General features: G+C 45.9%; 1 protein-coding gene across 1 annotated transcript in view; it reads right to left on the bottom strand.

Annotated features, from left to right (window-relative positions):
• Window positions 1-677: 677 nt before the first annotated feature.
• The window catches only part of SEC31A (SEC31 homolog A (S. cerevisiae)), a 44,281-nt gene continuing 22,807 nt past the window's right edge, over window positions 678-22,151 (bottom strand). Inside the window, exons 15-23 of the mRNA XM_009580850.1 lie at window positions 21,398-21,543; window positions 19,389-19,562; window positions 18,660-18,833; window positions 15,052-15,181; window positions 8,281-8,339; window positions 5,855-6,127; window positions 5,357-5,476; window positions 2,367-2,438; window positions 678-1,414 (exon numbers count right to left, since the gene is read on the bottom strand). Of these exons, the coding sequence (XP_009579145.1) occupies window positions 1,235-1,414; window positions 2,367-2,438; window positions 5,357-5,476; window positions 5,855-6,127; window positions 8,281-8,339; window positions 15,052-15,181; window positions 18,660-18,833; window positions 19,389-19,562; window positions 21,398-21,543 (1,328 nt within the window). The 3' untranslated portion in view covers window positions 678-1,234. The remainder of the gene's footprint in view (window positions 1,415-2,366; window positions 2,439-5,356; window positions 5,477-5,854; window positions 6,128-8,280; window positions 8,340-15,051; window positions 15,182-18,659; window positions 18,834-19,388; window positions 19,563-21,397; window positions 21,544-22,151) is intronic.

Here is a 22,151-nt window from a genome sequence, read left to right on the forward strand (position 1 = left end):
AAACTTATCAGTTTAAGTCACAGAAGTCAGCATGATTTGCATTGTTATTTATAGTATTTCTTGCAGTATGTATTGCCAAATCTACATTCCACAGGCACCATTATTTTAGGTAGTTTTCAGGCAAAACTGCCTTGTTTTTTTAAACCTGGACATTCTTCCAACTGCTGTTCTTCCTAGACATATTTGCTATTCATGGCACACTGTTTCAAATTTTTAAAGCTTAAAGCCAACTCCAACTGTGCCACAGGAAAGGACAGCGTACTGTGAAACTCACCCGACCCAACTTGCTAACGGCCAGCGGAAGCATGCTTGCAGTTTCACAGCACAGCATGCCCTCACAGTGGTAAGCAGCAATCTTCAGGTTTAGGGGACTGCAAGAAACAATTTGCACCTTGTTTACACACTAAATATCCGTGTCTCTGTATCGGTGCCTTAAACCACTGTGCACTATTTCTGCTCTTAGCTTTTAAAAATACACACAGATGTGTTCAGAATCCTTGCTAAACCTTTCCTTGAAATGTAAATCTCTCAGTATAAATGTTAAACAGAGCTTTTAGTGATGAGCACGGACAAAAAAAAAAATCCTCACACCTAGGACGCAACAGAAAGCCACACCACTGTACTCTGGGTTCAAAACCTCTAAGTTGCACTTCATAAAGACACATTTTAATAAATTAACATTTATTGAAAATATCACATTAGCCTTTATTTTGCTCATTTGCTCCAGTGCAAAATTAAGCTACTTAACATGTAAATCGTAGTAACAGAATTGCACGCAGTTTCATAAAATGAAAGACCAAATACACTTATAATATGATCAGACTCTTTAATCTGGTTGATAAGGAACAGTGGGGTGGAAGGGTATAATCTGTTTTAGGGTCTGATGTACAACCTATCTTGTTGTTTTAACATATGTATCTGTTATTAAAAGCCATTGTTTAGCAGTATAACATGCATCTAAAAATTGACAATATGGGGCATCATCCATTAAGTATACTATTTGTAGACAAGAATCATTAGGGATGGTAAAAGGATTAAAATAAAAAGAAAAGCACCAGGGCTCCATGGCCCTCCTAGAACAAAGTATTTTGCAGGGAGAGTGTAATGCCATTTGTCAGCGCTCTACCATGACGTGCCATAAAGACTAGCATTTGGTCCATTTCCTGCATGTTTGCTGTAGAAATGCACTTCTTTGGAAAAGCAACCATCAAGGCTTTGCAAATGCAGGGTTACTTCAGACACCTAGCTTATTGGCCTGGGTGAGGACAACTTTCAGAACAGGCATGAAAGCAGAGGTCTCGCTGAAGTTGCTGGTGCTGACTATGTGCGTGTGGATGTTCAGTCCTTCCTGGTAGTTACGGGTTTCGATGCTCTTCACAATGTTGTGCAAACCACTAATGATGGTTGGAGAGAGCTGCAAGGAAGCCAGGCAAGGCAGGTCAGCAGAAAGAAAAGACAGCGCATACACTAGTGCTAGAAAAACAGAAACCCTGAGTGTAACATTAGGCCCTCAGGAAGGCATCAATTAGTTCCTTTCTTTAAAGATAGCCACCTTCCGAGCTGCACCACGCTGGGAACAGTCACTGGGAAGTCTAACAGCAGACTTCAACCTGAACATACCTTCTCTGCAGTACTGCAAAGCCCTGCAAGCCTTCACTGCCAGCCCCTGAATGCAATTCCCTGAGGTGGGAGCCCTGCTGTGACAGACTGTGGCACATGAAAAACCTACTGAGCTTTTATGCCTTTGGAGTAAAGTTAATTGCTCAGCAAAGTCAAAGGCCTGACAATGACAGGATTAGACCACTCTAATCCTAAGATATTAAGAGATCTAAGCCCAGTCCTTTACTCTGCCACAGATCTCCCAGAAGGCTTTGGAAAAATTACCAGATCTTCAAAAGTACTTGCACATCTGCCTTTCAGTGAAGTCAGTGAGCCTCCAACATCTAAATCTTCTGGGGTTTTTTTGACCCCAGGCTGCATGTCTCTCACTTCCTACTGGGAGCCAATGTGTTGGCTCATTCTGCCAGCAGCTGGGGACATGGACCCTCCAGATGCATTCACCCAGTGCCTACTGCAAGGAGCTCTGCTCTTTGGCTCAGCGCAGTCCCTGCACAGCACCATAAAACTCATGACATGACCCCAAAACACTAAAGTCTGCACAGGCACCTGGGGCCGAGCACTCTACCTAGCCGTTTCTGGCAAATGCATGGAAACATACACTAAACAGATTTGAAGCACGCTTCCAAAAAAAGAAGAGGCACCTGCTACATATTGCACAGGGGTCCACACCACTGATGAAGTTCTTGGCCATATCTGCAATATTTGATGGGGGGTGGCAGGGGAAGGGGCAGTAAAACGGAACTTACTGTCTGTTCCCTAAGTTTGTCATATAGAAACTCCAGGCGTTTATTTGCATCATCTAGTTTCCTCTTGGTTTGCTGCAAGAGAAAAATACATTAAAACATAGCGATTTTGAGAACACCATACTGAGCTGATATCATTGCAAAGAAGTCCATGCAGCACATGAACTTCCTTTCGCAACAACATTTTCCTAACACATCATTTGAATTCTTTGCTCTGTACTTTTATCCCTTGATTTTGCTAGGAAAGACCACGTGATATGACTGTAGTTCTCCACATGTGACTACTCTAGTTAGCTACAGATAACAGTAAACTGTAGAGGTGCATCCCAAAAGCCACTGGTCATTTGCAAAACCCACCGGTATAGCTGATATGGAAAGTGACAGAATTCTGAGTTGCAGCATGATTTTTTTTCCTATGGTTCACTGGCAAAGCATAATGATAGCTGGATAAAGTTATTACTGGAATCAACTATCTAGCAACGTCAATGAGAGCTTAAGGGCACATGCAGTCACTGAAGTCTAAGTATGTACAACTCAGTCATCATTTATAGCAAATCCTAATTATATTTTTCATTGTGATTAGTAAAACCAGGAGTTTGTTTCCAAGTTTTTACTGTCAACAGAAAAACTAATAGCCTAACCCAAACTGTCCTTACAGATCCTTTGTGCTTCCATGATTTTATATAGAGTAAACCACCCATTGATGTGTCTGGAATTATTTTGCCACCAAAGGCTCTTAAAATAACCCCAGTATATTCCACCTGGAGTGCCACAACAGCTGCTGGAGAAATGCATTTTTATCCACTTTATTTTTTTCTTTTTTTTTGAACAAACAGCTACAGAAATTGAAAATTTTAATCCAGAATAATAAAACAGTAATAAAGCATCAAGGTTACAATTACAGAAGCACAAAAAAGGTGGTCAACAGCAGTAGAAATGGCATCAGTGCACAAGAGTAATGGAACTTCCTCCTAAATCAGTACGCACATCAATCCATCTTCACTTATGATAGTGCCATTTCCCCTGGCAACTGGAAAAGTTTCCCTGGATTAAATAATTGCCCAGAGAGAAAATAGCAAAGCCTAAGGGAATGCTCTAGCTCAAGGGTAAACACAGACTAGTGGCTGTCTGCTGTGCTAGAAATTAGGAAAAGCTGTTTGGATGGCAAAGGGCATAAAGGAGAACACAGCATGTGGATCTCAGGCCACGTGTGGAAAACCCCTCAGCAATAGTTATGTTGTCAAGGAACTGAGACAAGTAAGGAAAAAGTACCCTAGGAGGAGCAGATAAGAAACTGGCTAATTCTTTTGGACAGGCTAACTCTCTCAGATAGATGACTTGGGAACATCTGTTTCAAAACCTGTGAAAAGGCATACATGCTATTTTCATTTTACAGACATGAAAGAGGGCAAAGAGGAATAAATTGTGTTTAGTAAGCAGCAAGACATGTCTCCAGCCAAAGGAAATTAGGTGGAAGAAGTGCAAACTGGTTGTTCTCCTCACTCTTTGCTTCCTGTTCCCATTTTCCCCTTCGGAATGTAATAACTGACTAGTGTCTCCGTTTGTTCTGACAGTAACTGATGTATACAGTCAGGGTGGTATCTCTCAGCACTGTGTGCTGGAAATGCTTGCTCTGCCTAAGGAAATCAGATACTTAACAAGAAGCAAGCAAAATGTGTTGGCAGAGCAGAAAAGCAATCCCTGGGTGCAGAAGTGAACTGAAGGCTTTTGCCTTCTTTGTGTGTTTGGGAGAAGGGGCACTCAGAGGAAGAAAAGGTGAAAGGGTCCGTGCAGTATACGACTTCTATCCCTGCACTCTACAGCCTAACCTTTAAAGAAAGGATTTTGAGCAATCGAATGCTACTGAACTTTATGAGGTCCGTCCAAAGAAAGGACTATGGCCTCGAAAAGCTTCTGTAAAGGAGTTCATGGGCAAGTCCACCCTGAAACTGCTGAGCTGAGACCCACAGGGGAAAGGAGGAGTACGTACATGCAAATGTCAAGTCTAAACTACAGAGCCAGCTGAAATTGTACAGCAGACATAAGATAGAAGTGACACCAAATGCCCAATATACTCCCACAGCCACTGCCACAGAGCCCTTAGACAGCTCAGCTCCCAGTCATTGTACCAGGAGCGTGAGTCTGTGCTGCTGACCAAGCACATTTAGTGCACAAAGCCCTCTGCACAACCCCAGCCTGTCTTTCATCATCCACCTTTCAGCATGCGGCAGGCACAAGCTGAACAGTCAGCATCTGGGCTTTGGGGTAGCGTGTTATTTACTGACCACTGGAAATAAATTAGAAGCTTTGAGATGGACAGCTCATTTACAAAATACTGACTGCTACAGGAAATGTTCTTCCTATCCAGCTCCAGTCATCATCTTAAAGCTCATAACCTTCCACTTCTCTGCTACCCATTGTTTCCTTTTGAAATGAGTTTGTTATCAGAAATCACAAACCACAGATCAAAGTCTGAGGCATGTACTCACGTATATGAGCCTCGGCTCAGAGCTGGCGTAATACCAGCTGCTTCCTGCTCTGAATTACAAGAAGCAGTTAAGCAAATGTACAGGGCATGCCTCCACAGTGATCACTTGACAGAAGGAAGGAGAGCCCTTTCTGAAGGTTTTAGAATTTTTTTCTTTTTTTTAACCATCAGCATCAAAACCTCAACTGTAACCAATTCCAACCCTCCTCGTTAGAAGAGAGCAGCGGAGGGGGCTGCAATGGGTTAATACCCTGCCCATAATCAGCACCATCATGCTCTGCCCATGCTGAGTGCTGTAAGGACCAGAGTCAAAGTGCTTGGGCAGCTGGACTGTGCTCTGGCCCCAGATTGCCACATCCTTTTCTACGCATTGCTTGTGGCTGCTCGAAGCAGCCTTTAGAAGGAAAAAGCTACGTCAGGAGAGACTGTGATGGCTAGCTGTGCTGCAGGTACCAGCACATTCACCCAAACACAGGTGTACTCTGGGAACACCACAGAGACCTACCGGATCGGAGGCAGACAGCAGGCACCTCTGGATAAGAGCTTCAAATGTAGTCTTCAGAATAAGGTGTTCCTCAGGGATGGGCTTCTTGGTAATCTTCTCTGTTGGCAGTGCCTGCACGTGCTGAGAAACAGAGAGCAGGTGAGGCTTTTACAGGTCACTGTGACCACATGTTGTTTTCAACTAAACCAAGTGGCATTATTAGCCAGCTTAGCACAACTCCTATTTCTTCCCTGTGCGTGTGTGGAGGTGACATTATCAGCATCTGCTGTTGCTCGCTCTGGAGAGCTCTGAAGTTGCAGAAAGAAGCAGCTTGTTGGTCCATACTGACTAGAGTATTAACTGCAAAGAGGTAGCGTCTAGATGGAGATTACAGTAGCAAAATGCCAGCAAAGCTAGTGACTAAAAACTCTGCAGTACACTTTGGAGGTACAAGAAATGCCTTGAAACAGGATCCCAGCCCACTGGTGTACAAACCAAAACCGTGCAATGCTACATTACCTGGATGGCATTGCCGATTGGGGCCCCAGGGGCTCCCTCCGTGCTGGGTTTGGAAACGGCAGGTGGCACGATGCACGGCCCCAGGGGCTGGGGAGCAGGTGGGTAGCCACCCTGCAGCACTGGCTGCCCTGCGGGGAGGTGCGGAGGCTGGAAGCTGGGCGCGCCCGTGGGTGGTGCCGGAGCCGGAGGCTGCTGCATCTGAGACTGTGTATCTGCCAACGGGTTCATGATGGGGGAGGTGATGGGAACTGGGGGCAGGAAGTTATCAGGGACCTGAGGAAAAAACACAGTGCATTTATGTTGCTGTGGCTGCTGCAGGCAGAGCACAACATCCAGCTCATACAGACTTCCCAACCCACAGCAATTGAGAGCTCTGCCAAGCAGAGTGCTGAGCCCCTAAGATATAGAAATAATAGGGGCAGGCAATACAGGATTTCACTCTGGCTAAACAAACCTATTCCTCTGGCTGCAGCTGCACAGTAAGAAGTGCCCTGGGGCAGTAATATCCTCCAGCATTTCCAGTCCTGTGTGCTCTGCCTGTCCTCCTGCCCGCACAGGGCAGGAGCGGTCTTCCCAGCCTGCCCCTGGCCACAAGAACTGAGTACAGCCACCTCAAATCCGAGCCACTCTCCCTCTGCTAAAGGCACAAAACAGAGGTTTGGGAGACCAGCACTAACAGAAGAAGAGTTGCACTAATGAAAACTAACCCACACCTACATCTATTCTTACTATTGCGTCATTATATTTAGATTTTTGTGTCTCACTTTCAAGGGTACTTTTTTGCCCATGCAGTGCATAGGTCACAGCTAGCAACACACACCAATAAAGCTTCTGAAAGCCTTTCAAACATCTGGCAAACAGGTTTGCGCATTTCATATTCATCCCTAAGCATCTGCCAGTCTTTACACAGGAGCATTTCGGAAACATTTGGTAGAGAGAAGAAACAACAAAATGAGCTACTGGCCTCTACTATGCATCATACAGGAATCCAAACAAAAGAAAGAGCTCCCATGGGAATACGCACATTTCTTTGGGCGTGCATGGAAAAGAGGAAAGATTACAGAACCCTGAATGAATGATGCCAGAATTAAGCTAGTGGTTTGGGACAGCAAGAAAAGTATTCCCAATCCAGCACCAACAAAGTCAGTTATAAAAGCAATGAATCACAGCAATAAACTTGAGTGGTGGATAAGTTCTTAGGTGGAAAACAGTTGCAAATTATGCTGCAGCTTGAAATGCCAGACGGTTCTTCTATTTTACAATAGTTCATGTGGTGAGTCATTTCATAATACCCTAAACCACCCCCTCATGCAGTGGACATAAGGGAAACAAACACAGAAACATTTCTGACAGAGGTTTGTTAAATACCCAACAGGGAATGCAACAAACATGACTCCTCGTTTAGAAGGGAGCCAACCCTCAAGCCCTGGCTATGGCAGAAATTCTGTCTGTGACACACACACAACACGAGCAAAAACCCCGTTTGCAGCAGGCTGCTGGACCTGAGAGCTCAAGAAGCAGTTATTCTCACTGACAACTTTCCTCCTTCTATTTAAGAGCCTGAAGCCCCGAAAGGCAGCATGCCAGCTGCTGTGCAACAAACATCCCAGCACTGGGGCAGTCAGGAGCACACAAAGCATCCCCTATCCATCCTCCAAAAGGTTCTTAATCTTGAACTGCAGACACCAAAACCTAAAGGGTAAGGGAGACTTTTGCCTTCACCTTCAGCCAGACCTTATCTTGCCTGCTCCAACTTTTTTTTTTTTTCTCCCCACACTTTACACATTCCACACTGACTCTTGCTTCCCAAATGCACCAGGCTCAGAAAGCAGTGTATGACACTGACTGCTGTGGAGATACACAAGACTACAGCAGCACCAGGGGATGAAAAGGCTCGCCCTGCTCTGTGCCCAGTGCCCCCAGTTATTCTGTCCTGCTGCATCTACATCTGTTTTACAAAACTACATTGTCTCCATCACGAAAATTGTCTTACTCTCAGCAGATCTCTCAGGGTCAGACTCTTAATCAGGATAAATTGCTTTTAGTTCCAGCAAAGTCAGTAATCTATAACAATTTGCTTGGCCTCATCATTTCGCGTAAGTATCATCTCCTGCAAAATTCATCTGCTTTACTGCAGATGAAAATAGTCTGAGGTATTTTCTTCCCTCAAACCAGGATCAATGTCATTATTAACAACCCCAACTTTAGCAAAAAGCCACCATCTCTTTAGAGGCTTAAATGTTTTGAGAGAGATAATGCATATTGGAGAGGTATAAAGGCCATTTCTGCTCATGAGGTGTAGCTTTTGTTTGCTGCTAACCCTCCTTTTTCCTTTGCCTGCCAACAAGTTTCCCAGGAGCAGCTTAAGTTACTGCTTTTCAAGCGGTCAGCACTCAATTGTGTCAAGACAGGATTTCCTAGAGTACCTTCTTCTTCTTGGCAGCTCTGTTCAGGGCAGGAGGGTCGTTCCAGCCGTTCTGAGGCCCTGGGACAGAAAGAAAATAGAGACTCTAAGTACCTGGGAGGAGGGCAGTGATGCCTTCTTGAGCTCAGCTGGACCAGCTCCTCACCATGGCTCTACTGGCAGGGGCTTGGCAGAGCCTGCCCTCACCTGCCTGCTCCTCTGCTCTTCACAGGGGGCCAGAACAGCTCCTGTGCCAGCCAGAGCCTCCCAACACCCCAGTCATCAGACCTTTGGGCTCTGCACCCACTGCACAGGTTTGGCATCTTGACCAACTGTTCTCAAGTTTGACAGAAGTTGAGTCCTTTTTTTTTTTTTTTTAATAATTAACGTTTTCTTCTCTTGCAGGAAAAAAACTTTGAGCAGACATGCCCTTTGAAAAGGCAGGCAATTACCTACCATGTCCAAAACACAGCTCTGCTACACAGACTGTATATGTGAAGACAGCTTCAGTTACTGGTGAAAGTTTCTCCCATCTTATCATATGAGAAGAAATAAGAACCGGTTTTGAACTTAACTTTTTCTTTTTTTTTTTTTCCATGCTCACTGTAACATTATTATAAACATTAATCAGCAGCAGAGATGTCAGAAACCATGGGTGAATAAGAACACCATTAAGAACATCCACTTCCCAAGAGCTGCTGCTGCGATTGCGTACTGTGATGGATTTATACATGACAGTTAAGACGTGTTCCCCAGCAACACAACACAGAAAGAAGAGGCATAAGAGACAACAGGAGCCTTAAACATTTCCGGCCAGATTCACCCAGCCACCCTGGAGACACAAAAGAGCCATAAAACCAGGTTTCCCCTGCCAGCATGTTTATGGGTGCTTTGTGTCCCCAAAACAGAGCAGAGCTGCTGGAGCAAGGTGGCAAAAATCGAGCTTTTTGCACCAAGGGCAATTTGTTTGAAACTGGAAGAAGCATAGAGGATGTCTGAGCAGATTCACTCCTAGTCCGGGGTGTTGTTCTGTACCAAACTTTCTGCTCTTCCAGGAAAACATGCTTCGTGCAGCTGCAAGATTTGTACACCAAAGCTCACGTTAGCGCATTAGAAATAGTTCCCCATCTCATCATGGGGCGCGTGTAATCGGGACCACAGCATTATATCTCAGAATTACCGCGGCCTCGCCGAGTAATCAGGATTTATTGCACAAAGCCACAAAAAGCCAACAAAACCAAATCCCTCAATGGACTTTTTCACCACAGTGTTTTTTACTTAGCAGATGATGAATTCACCTTAGACAGCAGAGCTTAACATCACTGCAGAATTTGCTCAATTTGTCTGAAATTTCATTTGCTCCTGAGCTTTTTTTAAACAAGTTCCACATCCAGAGCATGTTAAAGGGGTAAGTGAAAAACAATTTAAAACCCTTCTCAAATCTGCTTTTTCTTTAACCAAAAGCAATGCCATCTCCTGACAGCCATGTGCCCCAGGGGCTCCTCTGTTCCTCCCTATCCAGAAAATCCCAGAGTATTTCTGACATAGGAAGTCTAACTACTGCAGTGCTGATAGTGCTAACACGTTAAGAAAATTTCCCAGACTGTCACTGCTGTTAATTTCCTGGAATAACTGGCTTTAAAAAAAGGAAAACCAGCATTTGTTTCTGTGGTTAAAAACTCCAGATATGTTGTTATTGGTTTTAATTAAGGAATTAAAAATTGATTTGATTAAAGTCTAATTGGCAAACAGCATCGCACTTAATGTTCTCTGAAGAACATACGCATTATTGATGTCTGTTCAATTAATTTCATGTAGTGGCTGTAATTATTTTCAGGTTAGGTGGTACCTAGTTCACCTGTGAAGGGAGAGGCCTGGTCTTGAGTTGGTAGGCTTTCTGCAGATAAAATGCAAAGAGAACTAAAAAAAGATTTTCTTTGAAAATAACAAAACAATTGGTCTGTAATTTTTGATTAGCAATTTAGTTTCAAACAGCATGAGAAGTCAGGAGAAAAAACGCCTAACCTAATTACAATACCAGTTTAGAGACAAGTCATTTGTCCAAACCACCCTGTGGAATTGCTTTTGTCTGCCTTCCCTGAAAACAAGCCTGTTGCTCTTTCCATGTAGTAAATCAGTGCTTCTGGTTGTTTCTAACAAATGTTGCAGAGTCCTGGCCCGCTTTCTTATCGCTTCCGGTGTTCTCATTTTCTATTCCTACTAGCCAGTCCAGCCGACAGACCATTTCTCTTAGCAACAATCTTCTCACTGTCGTTTCACCATTCCAGAAAGCTTTTCAGGAGATGCTTAAAGTACTTGACTTCAAGGTGGATGTCAAGTATTTTCCCAAATCAAGGGCACTCTCAACTGCATCCAGCCCAGCAAAAAAATGTACGTTCACACAGTAGCTTTACACTCATGTGAAAAGACACGTTGCCTGCTCAGACTGAGCAACAAATCCAAATGGCAAGACACAGCCAATACAGCCTTCACCATTTCAAAGAAAAGAGGAATGTCAGAGATGAGATAACTCCTGTCCCTGGGGTTGGTCTGATGCGCTTGCAGTTCTGGTGCAAACCCTTCCTTTAGCTCAGAATTGCTCTATCACAATTTCAAACAAGATTCAAGACTCTGAAAATTAAAAAGCCCTTGAAAGCAGGTTCAAAGATCTATCACAAAACAAAGTGAGATAGGTTGAAAATGAAATTAAATGTGGGCTTTTCTTGCTTACTGGTGCTCCAAGCACAGCTTAACATACTGATGTTACATGCATTTGCAAAAACCAGAAGATATTTATAGAAATGTTTCTTTTTTTAAGTGCATCTTTAAATCCAAGCCAGTTCAAAGGTCAGGTGCTTCTCAAGACTTCAAATTTGAGATCTTTTTTCCTTCCTCCCTTACCCCTGCCTTTAAATGAATCACATTTGCCAAGTGAAACATGATGTTCCCAGATTAGACCATCACCACACGCAAAAGCACACCACTTCAAAGCCAAGATCAGCATCACTATACGCTCTGCACTGGAACAGTCAGTGTTAGAGGTGAGATCTACTTCTGGCTGCAGATTTCTGTGGTTCTATGGATCTCATGCCAAGGCGTCCTTCACTAAGCAATGCAGCTACTCTGGAAAATATGTTGTTGGTTAAGCATATTAAGCATGTACACTGTCATTTCTGCATGCACAAAGCAAGGTTTTTTCCTTTTTGTTTATATGGTTTTTGAATGTCGTAATCTAAAAATTGGAAGAGGACAGACTGTGCTCTTCAGATACCTCTTATCTTTTTTCCATAATTCTCCAGCTGCAGGTAGCTGTTGCGTGCCAGCAGCCTACATGCATGAGCCACCTGGCCTTGCACCTCACCGTGCCCTGGAGTCCATCTCTGCATTTCAGCCCAAGGCTGGCATTTGCCAGGAATCAGAGATGATGCCCGAGTTTGGGTTTCTGAAGGTTTGACACTTTGTACTGGCTGCCTTCTCACCACAGCTGCTGGGAAAAACACAAGCAGCACTGATAGTTCTCAGAAAGTTTTATAAAAAGCCTAGTATGGACAACTTTTAACTCTGAAAGGAAATCTGGCAAAGCAATCTGGATGACTGCTTCAATTCACCTTATATTAAAATGACATAGGCAAGATGTGATAGACTACTGTCTACGTGGATTACACAATTTTACAAATTGACCGGTACTGTCATTAATGCCCCTAATTTCTATTGTCCTGAGTACAGAGCTTCACCCGCTTTGAGCACGCCACATGGGCTATGTCATTCACTGTGAACGCAAGAAACTTAGCAAGTGACAGATCTGAAGTGCCTGCCAGTGACGCAAGTAGAGTAGTAAAATGGATAAGAAAGAACAACTTTCTTGTTCCTTGCATTTATTTGGAGGTGCAGAAGCTATACTCTCTGCATTATAATGTGCTGCTTCACATCTCAGGCCTAGAATCCTATCCAACATGTCTTCCTCCGTCCAATTTAATAATTCGTCTGGCTTAGAGATACAAGTTTGACATGCCCCGTTACATGAGGCCAGGAGAAGTCACGGTACAGCATCTCCAAGAACAGAGTGGACACCAAATCTGGCTGCAGGATGTAGGGATCTCCTTGCAGCCCTGCCGACTGTCCTACACCAGTCCCCTCTATTTTTTGCCAGCACAAAAGACCATTTCTCCCCAAAACACAAGTGTGTGTGTGAAGGCAATGCCATGAGAGGCACGGGCTCCCAGCCTCACGGATGCCAGGAGCACCTACTCATAGGACTGCTGCTGCCAAGACAAAGGCAATATGCCGTTTCTGCACTGCATCACCCCTAACAGACTTCTAAAAGAAGAGAGGGAGTCACAGTGTGGTCCTTAGGGCCTGTCAGCAGAGTCAGCAGTCCTGGAACATCCCTCAAATACTGCATAATATTCCCTCCGCTCCCTACTTCCCAGATCTGGTCCTTGATTCTCCAGCTGGGCCACCTGGATGTGAAGTATGTTTATGGCCAGGTTTAGAAAAGGACTGCTTAAACTTCCTGCACAGTCTGATGTTTGCAAAGCTGTTGTTTCACAGGCTGCTAAGTGAAGAGACGGGTTTGTTATCACAAGTGAGGTCACACAGCAAACAGTTACGTCCAGGCAGTCACAAGGAGACATTGAGCCCCACCTCAGTGCGTGCTCTCTCACCATGCATGCTCAAACATGCTCTTATGTGTCAGCCACACACACATGCTTTTGATTAACATTCAGGAAAGAGACATGTAAATGCATTTCTAAATCACTTCTCATTATCTTTTAAGGCATTCACAGCTACAATAAATCCCATTGCACTAAGTGGTTAGGAAAAAAATAATGGAAGTGAGCTGATGCCACAGGAAATGCTGTTTGAATTAAATATGCTGCCAATCCTGGGCTTGAAATGCTGCTCACAAACCAGAGACAAATTACATTTGCAAAGTTGTTCTGCGAGAAGAATTGGGATCATCTTCTCTGCAGCGATTAGGAAAACTGGCTCATTTTTGTATTTTGCTCTCCAGCCACATAGCAGGTTTTGACGCCAGCCTCACAAGGTTAAAACTGTGCCACCGTCCATCCACAGTACACGACAGCCTCATAACGAGACAATGCTGTAGCACCCTGTCTTAGGCAAGACAAAAGCTCCATGTTTGTGGCAAGGTCTGACTCGCAAGAGAAAGACGACTGCTCACGCTGCTCAGCAAGTGCTCACTGCAGCAACATAGCCACAGTGTTGCCAGATGCACAGGGAAGGTGTGTTTTAGAAATGCTTTGAATTGACCTCTAAGCACAAGCAAACTTTGTACGGAGCATTCACAAGGAAAAGGTGCACATTTAACTGTGTGAGTAATAAAGCAAAACCCTCCCCCTCCCTGCCTGCCCCCCCATCCAAGCGCAGACCTGTTCTCTGGGATGCAGGAAGGTCACTGGTTGCAGGCAGAGTACCTGTTGGTCCAGTAGGTAATGCATAAGCCACAGAAGTTGCTGGAGGTCCTGGCCTGCCATGCTGAAAGGATGAGCCAGAAGGAGGAAGAGGGAAGGAAGAGACGGGATTCAGGCTTGTTGGGGAGGGTTGAGGCTGGCCAGGGTACAGCGGGGAGGGCACGGAGTGGGCAGGGGCAGAGGGCAGGTAGGGAGGGGTGGTGTTAGGGGCAGGGTTCGGGTAAGAGGCTGTAGCAGGGACAGCGATAGGCTGCTGAGGCTGATAGAGAGCTGGTCCCCCTGTTCCACAAGAGTACTGCTGTGTGGCCTGATACGCTACAAACAGGGAGAAAAGACATTCAGTCAGTGAGCTGATAACAGAGGAGCAGGTTTCATCTGCCCCTGCTTCCTTCTGCATCTGACTCTCCTCTCTTCCCGCCCCTTCCCCCTCAAACCACTTACCTGCCCAGCCAAATCCCAGCTCCCACAACCCTGCCTGCACTTGCAGGACTGCTCAAAACCTCAGCCTGCCACTAGGAGCGGTGAGCCAGAGAAAGAACTGCCTTAGGCTGTAAGAATTCCCATTCTGCCCCACAGACTCTCCTGCCCAGAGCCACCATGCCACTCAGGGTGGGGTTGGGGCACATGGACACTGCTGCTCTGGCTGTTTTCTGGACCACTGCAATCCTCATGGTGCCTCTCAGGGAAGGGACACCCCTGCCCCAGGTTTGCACAAAGGGAAAGCCTAGGCCAAGGAAGTGAATAGCAGTCTCTGGTAGTGAATGCAAGCACACAGCCTTTCACTGTGGGCCCTGCAGCTTAACTTCACTGCCTCTTGTCTGCCCATCTATGCCCACTTTTTCCTCCCTGGTGCCTGTATTTTCAGTCCCCTGCTTTGAGTGTGTCAGTGCTCTGCCCCCTTCCTCACTCACCTCTACTACTGCCCTTGTCTCCTCATCCCCTTTCCCATCGTCATGGAGTCCCAATGAGAACTGGATGGCCCAGCTGCACACAGATGAGTTGGGTCCCTCTTTGCCAGGCCTGTGCTGCTTCTGCAGGACTCACACTGGGGGGTTTCTGATCCCAGCACACCCTTGGGAAGGGCAAGCTGAGGAGTGAGTCTAAGAGCTGTGGGCAGACACCTTCTCAGCAGAGGAGATGGTGTCTGACAGAGGGTGCCTGATGTCTGGAACCCACCAAAAAATGACAATCCTCAGATGTAATCTCAGGAGCTTTTTTCCCCCCCAAGAAATGTAGGACTGGCTTGGTCTGAACCCTCCCAACCCCAAGGAAGGGACTGGCTATCCCCAAGTAAATGCAACCTCATCATCTGGCTGGCCCACTTGGGTGGGAGGGAGAGCGGAGCTGCTGCTACTCACTCTGCGGGTACGTTGGCCGGGCCCCTGCTTGTGAGTACATGCTGTAATTGGAAGATGTGGCTTGCTGCGGTGGCATGTTGGGGCTAATGGCACCTGGCATGATAAACCCTGGAGGAGGTGGGTTGTCTCCCTGTAAAAAAAGATTGCAGGAAAAAGGGTAGGGGGAGATAGGATTTAGTCAGCAACAGTAATGCAGTCCTGAAGCAGAACTGTAACAAAATGATCAGTTCACATTTCCAGGCCTGAAACCACATTCCCTGGAAGAGCCAGCAGCACAGGGGCAAATGCCTCCAACCACCCCAGTGCCTTCGGGCGCCCAGCATAACACTGAAAGCACAGCCTGTATGTGCAGTGACTTCAGCAGCAGCAGAGCAGCACATACCTTCCCGCACAAGGAAGAGGTCCTTGCCAAGCGCTGCCTGATAGGCAGTCCGAGAGCGCCCTGCCATCCACTTCTTTCAACTAAACAACTTAAACATTAACTCTGAAGCTTCTAATTTCCATGGGGAAGAAAGAAAGGAAAAATATCATCACACTTCAAATATTCCAGTGTGGGGCAAGGGCTGGGCAGGCTCAGGTCACACCAGGTCACACTGAGCTCCCACTCAAGGCTTTCCAGAGCCACTCATCTGGGCATCGGTGAAAAAAAAATGTAATATGAGACGCAGGGGAGCAAAACCAGAGCACACGTGGAAGCTGCTCCTTTCACCTATCCGTACCAGACTGTGTCAAGCACACAGACTACACCAGGGGACATATCGGGGTGGAGCAGGGGCTCAGAGAGGAATAATGAAGGTTATACCTGTGTGTCAGAGGGACAGCCTGCAGGAGGATGGCTGGGAAGGGCAGTAGGAGTTTTGTTACTCCAGGTAGTGACAGTAGGGGCAATTCTAACCTGAATCGAACAAAGAAATACCAATCATGGAAAACAAAACAATAAAAAAGTCTAAAGGGTTTCACAAAACGAGATGCAAAGAAGTGAACACAAAAAAGTTTGCATGCTGGCACTTGTAACACAGCCACAAAAACTCAGAGGAAGAAGGAAAAGTGCATTCAAGACAGATGAAATCACTGTGCACTGGAGCCAAAGTGAATTGCAGAGTGAAGATGAAGCACAGTGGAGATGCAGCTACAACAGGCTGTGGAGCGAGTGCAGTGTTACACGTGCCAGTGAGCCAGGTTTGCCTCTTTCATCACATTTTCCTATTGCAGAAGCTCCCCCCAGGCTACTGCATGACACAGAGCATCACTAACCACAGCTCGAAGTCCCAAGTTCCATGTAAAATTCAAACATACTGCCTCACACAAAAGCAGTCTGTTTAAATCGAGCTTAAGATGAACTAAAAAAGGTTAAAATCTGATATTCGGGTCTTGCACATGCACAAACATATATCTTAATACTAATTGCTTCCCAGCCAGTCTCCCACAGCTCCTTTCCTCTATCTTCCTTCTTTGCCACTCTAAAGCCCTTCAGTTTCATATGACCACTACTACCTTTCTGAAAGGACAGAAACCAAGAACCTCCTATGCCTGCGACATCCTTGAGCAAGGAGAGGGCATGCTGTCCAGCAGTGGGATGCACAGCTGGGGTCAGGAGCCTGACACCCCACCTGAGGGAAAACTGCAGCCCTGAAGTCCTGGCTGGCTCAGCTAGCTTCAGTCTATTGGTCTCTAACCCTGCGCAGTGCTGGGCCATACAACAGCCATACAGCCATACAACAGCCATACAGCCATACAACAGCCATACAGCCATACAACAGCCATACAGCCATACAACAGCCACTGTTAATGTCTGCATAACTCATCACTGGAGTAATCTAAAAGACTTTTCCATCCCCTTTCATGCCTGTTTTTTTCAGATGAAAAAGAGGGTTCAAAAACCTATGCTGAAAGGAAACCAAGTTTTAAGTACATGTTCCTATTTGGGACAGAAATTAAACAAAGGCTGCCTCAAGCTTGAACAAGCCCTGTGTACACACTTTCTTAAAAGGAAGTCAAACAAAACCAATATCTTAAGACTCAAATATGTCATTTCTTTCCATTCTGATTCATCAGCATACCGCTGGGCACGTTTCTGACATGGTACCTGCCCCTTCAAGCCCTTCCTGTTGAGCATGAGCTCCCTGGAAAGCCAAGAACACAGGGGGTAACTCACTCGCAGTGTGCTCGTGGGTTTGTGATACAATCAGCCTTTTATTAATGAGCAGGTCTTGCTTAAATAATAGCTTGAGGAAAAAGAGAAAGAGGGAACTCTGGTTTAAAAAGCATTGCTAAGATCACGCCATCTAGAGGACAGCGGCTATTTTCCACAGCCAAACAGGAAATATGCAGCATTGCTTCTCAAGGCAATTCATTGGTTACAAGGAGAAAGGTTAAAAACACAGGAAAGAATAGTAGAGTTATTTATTGACAATGATGCATTTAAAATCATATGCAATGGCGTTAGCAAGGTAATCTTGTATGAACAGGATGAAGGCTTTGTCCCCTCTGAAATCTACCTTGTTAACACCCTGGAGAGAATGCAAAGGGACACACAATTGTTGACATCAAGAGGAAGAGAACAAAGCCCAACTCCTCCCCATTTTTCAGCCCTTCTTCCTTCCTGCCCCCATTTTTCTGGCAGGTAATGCTTGAAGGGCAGCACTGACAGAGACATGCTTCTGCTTGTGCCCAATCTCCTCTGTGTAAGGAGGAGCACTAACAAAAGAGGAGCACTAACACTAACCCGCAGCACTAACACAGCTCTGCTGTCAGAAAAGCCCAGCCCAGAGCCCCTGTGTAGAGCAGCACTGTGCTGAGGGATTAGGGACTTGGTGATGCTCTTTAAGCATGCACGCAGCCAGGGCTGCCCGCTGCACCACACTCCAGTGATGGCCAATGTGGTCTGATGCAGTGTCGTCCTCAGGCTAGAGATAAAAATAGGGCATCTGCCTCCCCCATTTCTCCTCTTCCTCCCTGCACAGTCCCCAGCTCCCTTATTAGTCCCATACTCATCAGGTCTTTCTTCTGGCACAGCTCACGCTCAGCCCAGGCCTGCCTCCCCGCTCCTGTCTCACCCCTTGCCCATGCTGCCTATGCCCTCTTACACCCAGCTGGGAAGGTGTTTTCATAGTAGACTGTACCCACAACTGCCGAAACACACCCTCAGTTTGCTATTGCCACTGCTCAGCAACTTCTGCAGCCAACATCAGAGCTGGGGAGGGAAATAATCAGCCCCAGAAGAGGCTGGTGAGCAGCATGAGCAAGCCCCAAGGCCTGCAGGGATGGGACGACATGAGGGACTATAAGAGCAAGCACACAAAAATCCTGCAGTGCTCTTCCACAGTTATTCTTGGCACTGAAGCACATTTTCAAACAAAGGGGGAAAACACCTAATCTTCAGAAGCAGGCTACTTGACAAGGTGTTTAACGGATGTTTCCAGACAAGGAGTAAAGGAGGCATCTGTACTGATGGAAAAGCAGCATCAATGACTTTTACCACAAAGCTCTTGGTAAAGGCATGTCATACAGCCCCAGCTCAGATCAAGAGAAAGGAAAAAAATTCTTCTACCCATCACTCTCCAGAACTCAAGCACCATGCCCCTCCGTGACTGCCAAAAAGCATTTACCTGTTGGTAATACTGCTGGGCTGGAGCCTGGGGCCCTTGCATCTGTCCAGCCACAGCGCCAGCTCGTCCTTTGGGCATGGGTTGTCTCTCGTATGGTGCCTTGGGGGCCTCCTGTCCCACTGGGAGCTCCCCTTGGGCTCTGCAAAGCCTGTCCCGTAACAGCACGATGTTTGGCTGCAATCAGAAAAGGACAGTGAAGGAACATTAACTGCACTGCCTGTCACCCAGTGCATCACACCAAGAGGCTGACTGGGCCACACACTGATGAGCTCTCTCTCAGAAGCCTGCTCTGCTTTATTGGATTGGAGTAAGTCTTTTCTGCATGAAACACGGGGCCGTTGGAACTGCCTTACGTGTGCCTGCCTCCCATCTTGGGATGCATCATTCCCAAGCCAGCTTGTCTACAAATACCAGCTGATGGAAGATGCGAAATCAAAAGAAAACAACCAACCAAAACGTCAAGGTACACATTTCACTGCGTCCAGCTTGCAGGAGGGACAGCTGCCCCTTTGGCAGCCACTGGCTGTAAGGACAACGGTGTGAAACGAAGAGGGAGAAGAACAAGGCCAGCCAGCAAGGCCAATGCAGGGAGAGGGGAAACAGCCTGACCATCGCATCCCAAGGTGCATTTCAAATGGCAGTCCTGCTGGCTAACTGCACCATGCAGTTTTGCTCGAAGTACACCTGTTCACACAGAAAGAGGGAGTCAAAAACCTGAAGGCCCCGTACCTGGTTGCTGTTTGCAGGGAGGAAGGTCAAAGCTGCAGCAATGCTGCCCTGGGCAGCCAGGAGGTTGGCGTACTGGCTCATCTTCTCAGCCAAAAGGGCCCCCACGGCATTAGGGTCCACGGCCTGGGTGAGCTGCACGGCTTTGCGCAGGATTACAACTTTCTCTATTAAATCCTGGAAGATCAGGGAAAAAAAAAACCCACAAATGAGAACAATGGGGTGAAGTAGGCCCTGGCTAACGACTGTTGAGGAGGGCTGTTCCTCAGGGCAGCCCTGCAGATCCCCTCTCACCCAACGGGAAGCCCAAGCCAAGTGCAGATTTCTCAGACAGTTACAGCTGCACCAAAGGCATGACTTTCCTAGCACGCAAGATGACAGAAGAGCAACCAGCAACCATGCACCAAGTGGCTTCTAGCAGCAAAGCCAGCAGCGCATCGGGTAGAGTTCAAAGCCAGAAAAACTGCTTTTATTAAACAGGATTTCAGGGCCCTATCAGCACTGAGCACGTCCACCAAAAGAGTATGCTTTCATAAAAATATCTGGTGAGAGCCATAACAGCGAATGGAAAACATCATGCCCATCACCACTATTAGTGCTGGGGTGCCACACATTTGTTTGCAGCATTTCAGTAAGTGAGTTCTTAACCATCTTAATCAAAAGGATCTAACAACTCCCGTGGGAGAGTTGTCCATGGTTTTCTAGTAGTTACTGCAAAGATGGTTTTCCTGATATTCACCAGGAATACTCCATATCTTGCTTTCCTTGAACATCCCCAAATACCAGAGCTGGTCTTAGTTGGGTTTCCTCCTAGTGCTAAGTTACAGGAACATTTTCTGGTCAGTTTTCTCATGTTTTTCTTACTCTCACTGTATTACATCGGAAGATACTACAAATATTCATTTGCCAATATTAACATGCAATCTCCCTTTAAAATCTTGTAACAGATTTAATGAGAGTGTACCACACACAGAATTTCAACCATACATCACTAATAAGGACTGTTTACTGACTGTTCAATACTACATTTTTGTTTTTCCCAACAAATCAGCACTTCAAAAAAGGCAAGTAAAAAAAAAAAAAAAATCAAGACAACCAACAGCTTCTACAAGTTTCAGCAATTCCACATCATAGTAAACAATCAGCCTAATTATGACTCCAACGATATTTTTCAATTTTAGTGTCTGAGAGAGCAAAGCAACGCAATCAAAATTCAAACTGAAGGTAAATCTGTAAACGAAGCCCTCACAATCAAGAGACTGGAAAGTAATTTTGATAATTCAAAACTGGAGAGAGTTAATAATGTGAAGCAAAACTCACATATACTCCAGTTCCTCCAATTAACTAAACAGACTCACAGCACTGCCAGGTAACATTACTTTAAGTACTTTCTAAAACCGGTCTTTCAAGGGCCCTGAACAGATGGAAGAAGCTAAGATTATACTATAAAATAAATTATTCTATAATTGCTTCATCTCACTGTCATCAATCCTATTCTCCCAAGATATTTGCTATATGCAATACATTTCACTGCTGGGAACTAAACCCTGTATGTGCAACCCCCTAGAGAAAACTCTCATGAGAGCCTTCCTACAGTTTTCTCTCCAGATTTAACTCTAATTTATTAATTTCTTCCCCTGAACATCCAAGCCATCTCTTCCAAAAGCAAAAACATCCAAGTATTCCCCTATTGCAAAAGATGCAAGCATTCAAAGCCCCTTCTTTACTAAAACACTCTAAGCCCTACAACTACCTTTTTACACAAGAAGCGTATTAGCACGACTACCCAAAGAACAGAGCAGACACGAGGGCCATCATGCTTTAGAAAACATTTGCCAATATCATATTTACGTGTTATTTCTACGAAAGCCACCCATTCCAGAAGGAAAAGGGTTGCATCCTGAGATACATGCAGCTATCAGACAGCGAAGCTCTACACTAGATCATGTGATTTAAGCGCCAAATGATTGCAGTGTGTTACTTCCAACATCTTTCTTAACAGAATTACCAACCTGAAGGGACAAGGGGCTGTTTCCATCCTGAGCTTTAGTCCAACAAGCAACGAGTTTTTCCACGTTGCCAGCACAAATGTAACAGAGACAAGCCTGTGTCTGCAGAAGGCTGTCCCCCTCGCTCTCCAGCCTGTTACCCAGCAGATCTAGGAAACATATGAACAAAGAAGATGCTGGTGAGTCACTCCAGTGATCCCTCCATCACTGCCGAGGCTGGGGAAGCCTGCAACGCCTGTTGTGTCTCTGCTCAGCACAGTGAGAAGCGATATTGCCTCTGGGCTCCACTGGTAAGGACATACTCTGGTGTCCAGCACAGATTATCTCATGGGAGCCCAGGGCACTTCAGAGGCAGTTAATGTCATGGTAGCAAGGACTTGTCAAATGCCTGCAAACCTGAGACACAGAGGGGACGGTCCATCTGCTGACATGACAAAGGACAAGAGGCCAGGGTTTGATTCTTCCCTCTGCCAGACACTTTTTGCAGTCCCTCATTTCAGGAGCGCGACCCGAGTGTGCAACCGGCCAAGGAACTGTAAGCAACAAAGCTGTGATACTGCTCTGGGCCGACGTGTGCTGACGTGAGTCATACAGCTCCCTAGACACCATGGCTAGTGTCTGAGGGGCACAGTGGTGTCAGGCACACAGCAATTGGCAATATAACTTCCCTATGGGTTAAACCTATGCAGCACACATGAGGGCAGGCATGCTCACTGCCTGTGAAAGAGGACTCTTTCCAAGAAGTCAAAATTGCTCT

This window comes from Fulmarus glacialis, unplaced genomic scaffold (genome assembly GCF_000690835.1).
Source record: "Fulmarus glacialis isolate BGI_N327 unplaced genomic scaffold, ASM69083v1 scaffold37816, whole genome shotgun sequence".
Taxonomy (NCBI): Eukaryota; Metazoa; Chordata; class Aves; order Procellariiformes; family Procellariidae; genus Fulmarus; species Fulmarus glacialis.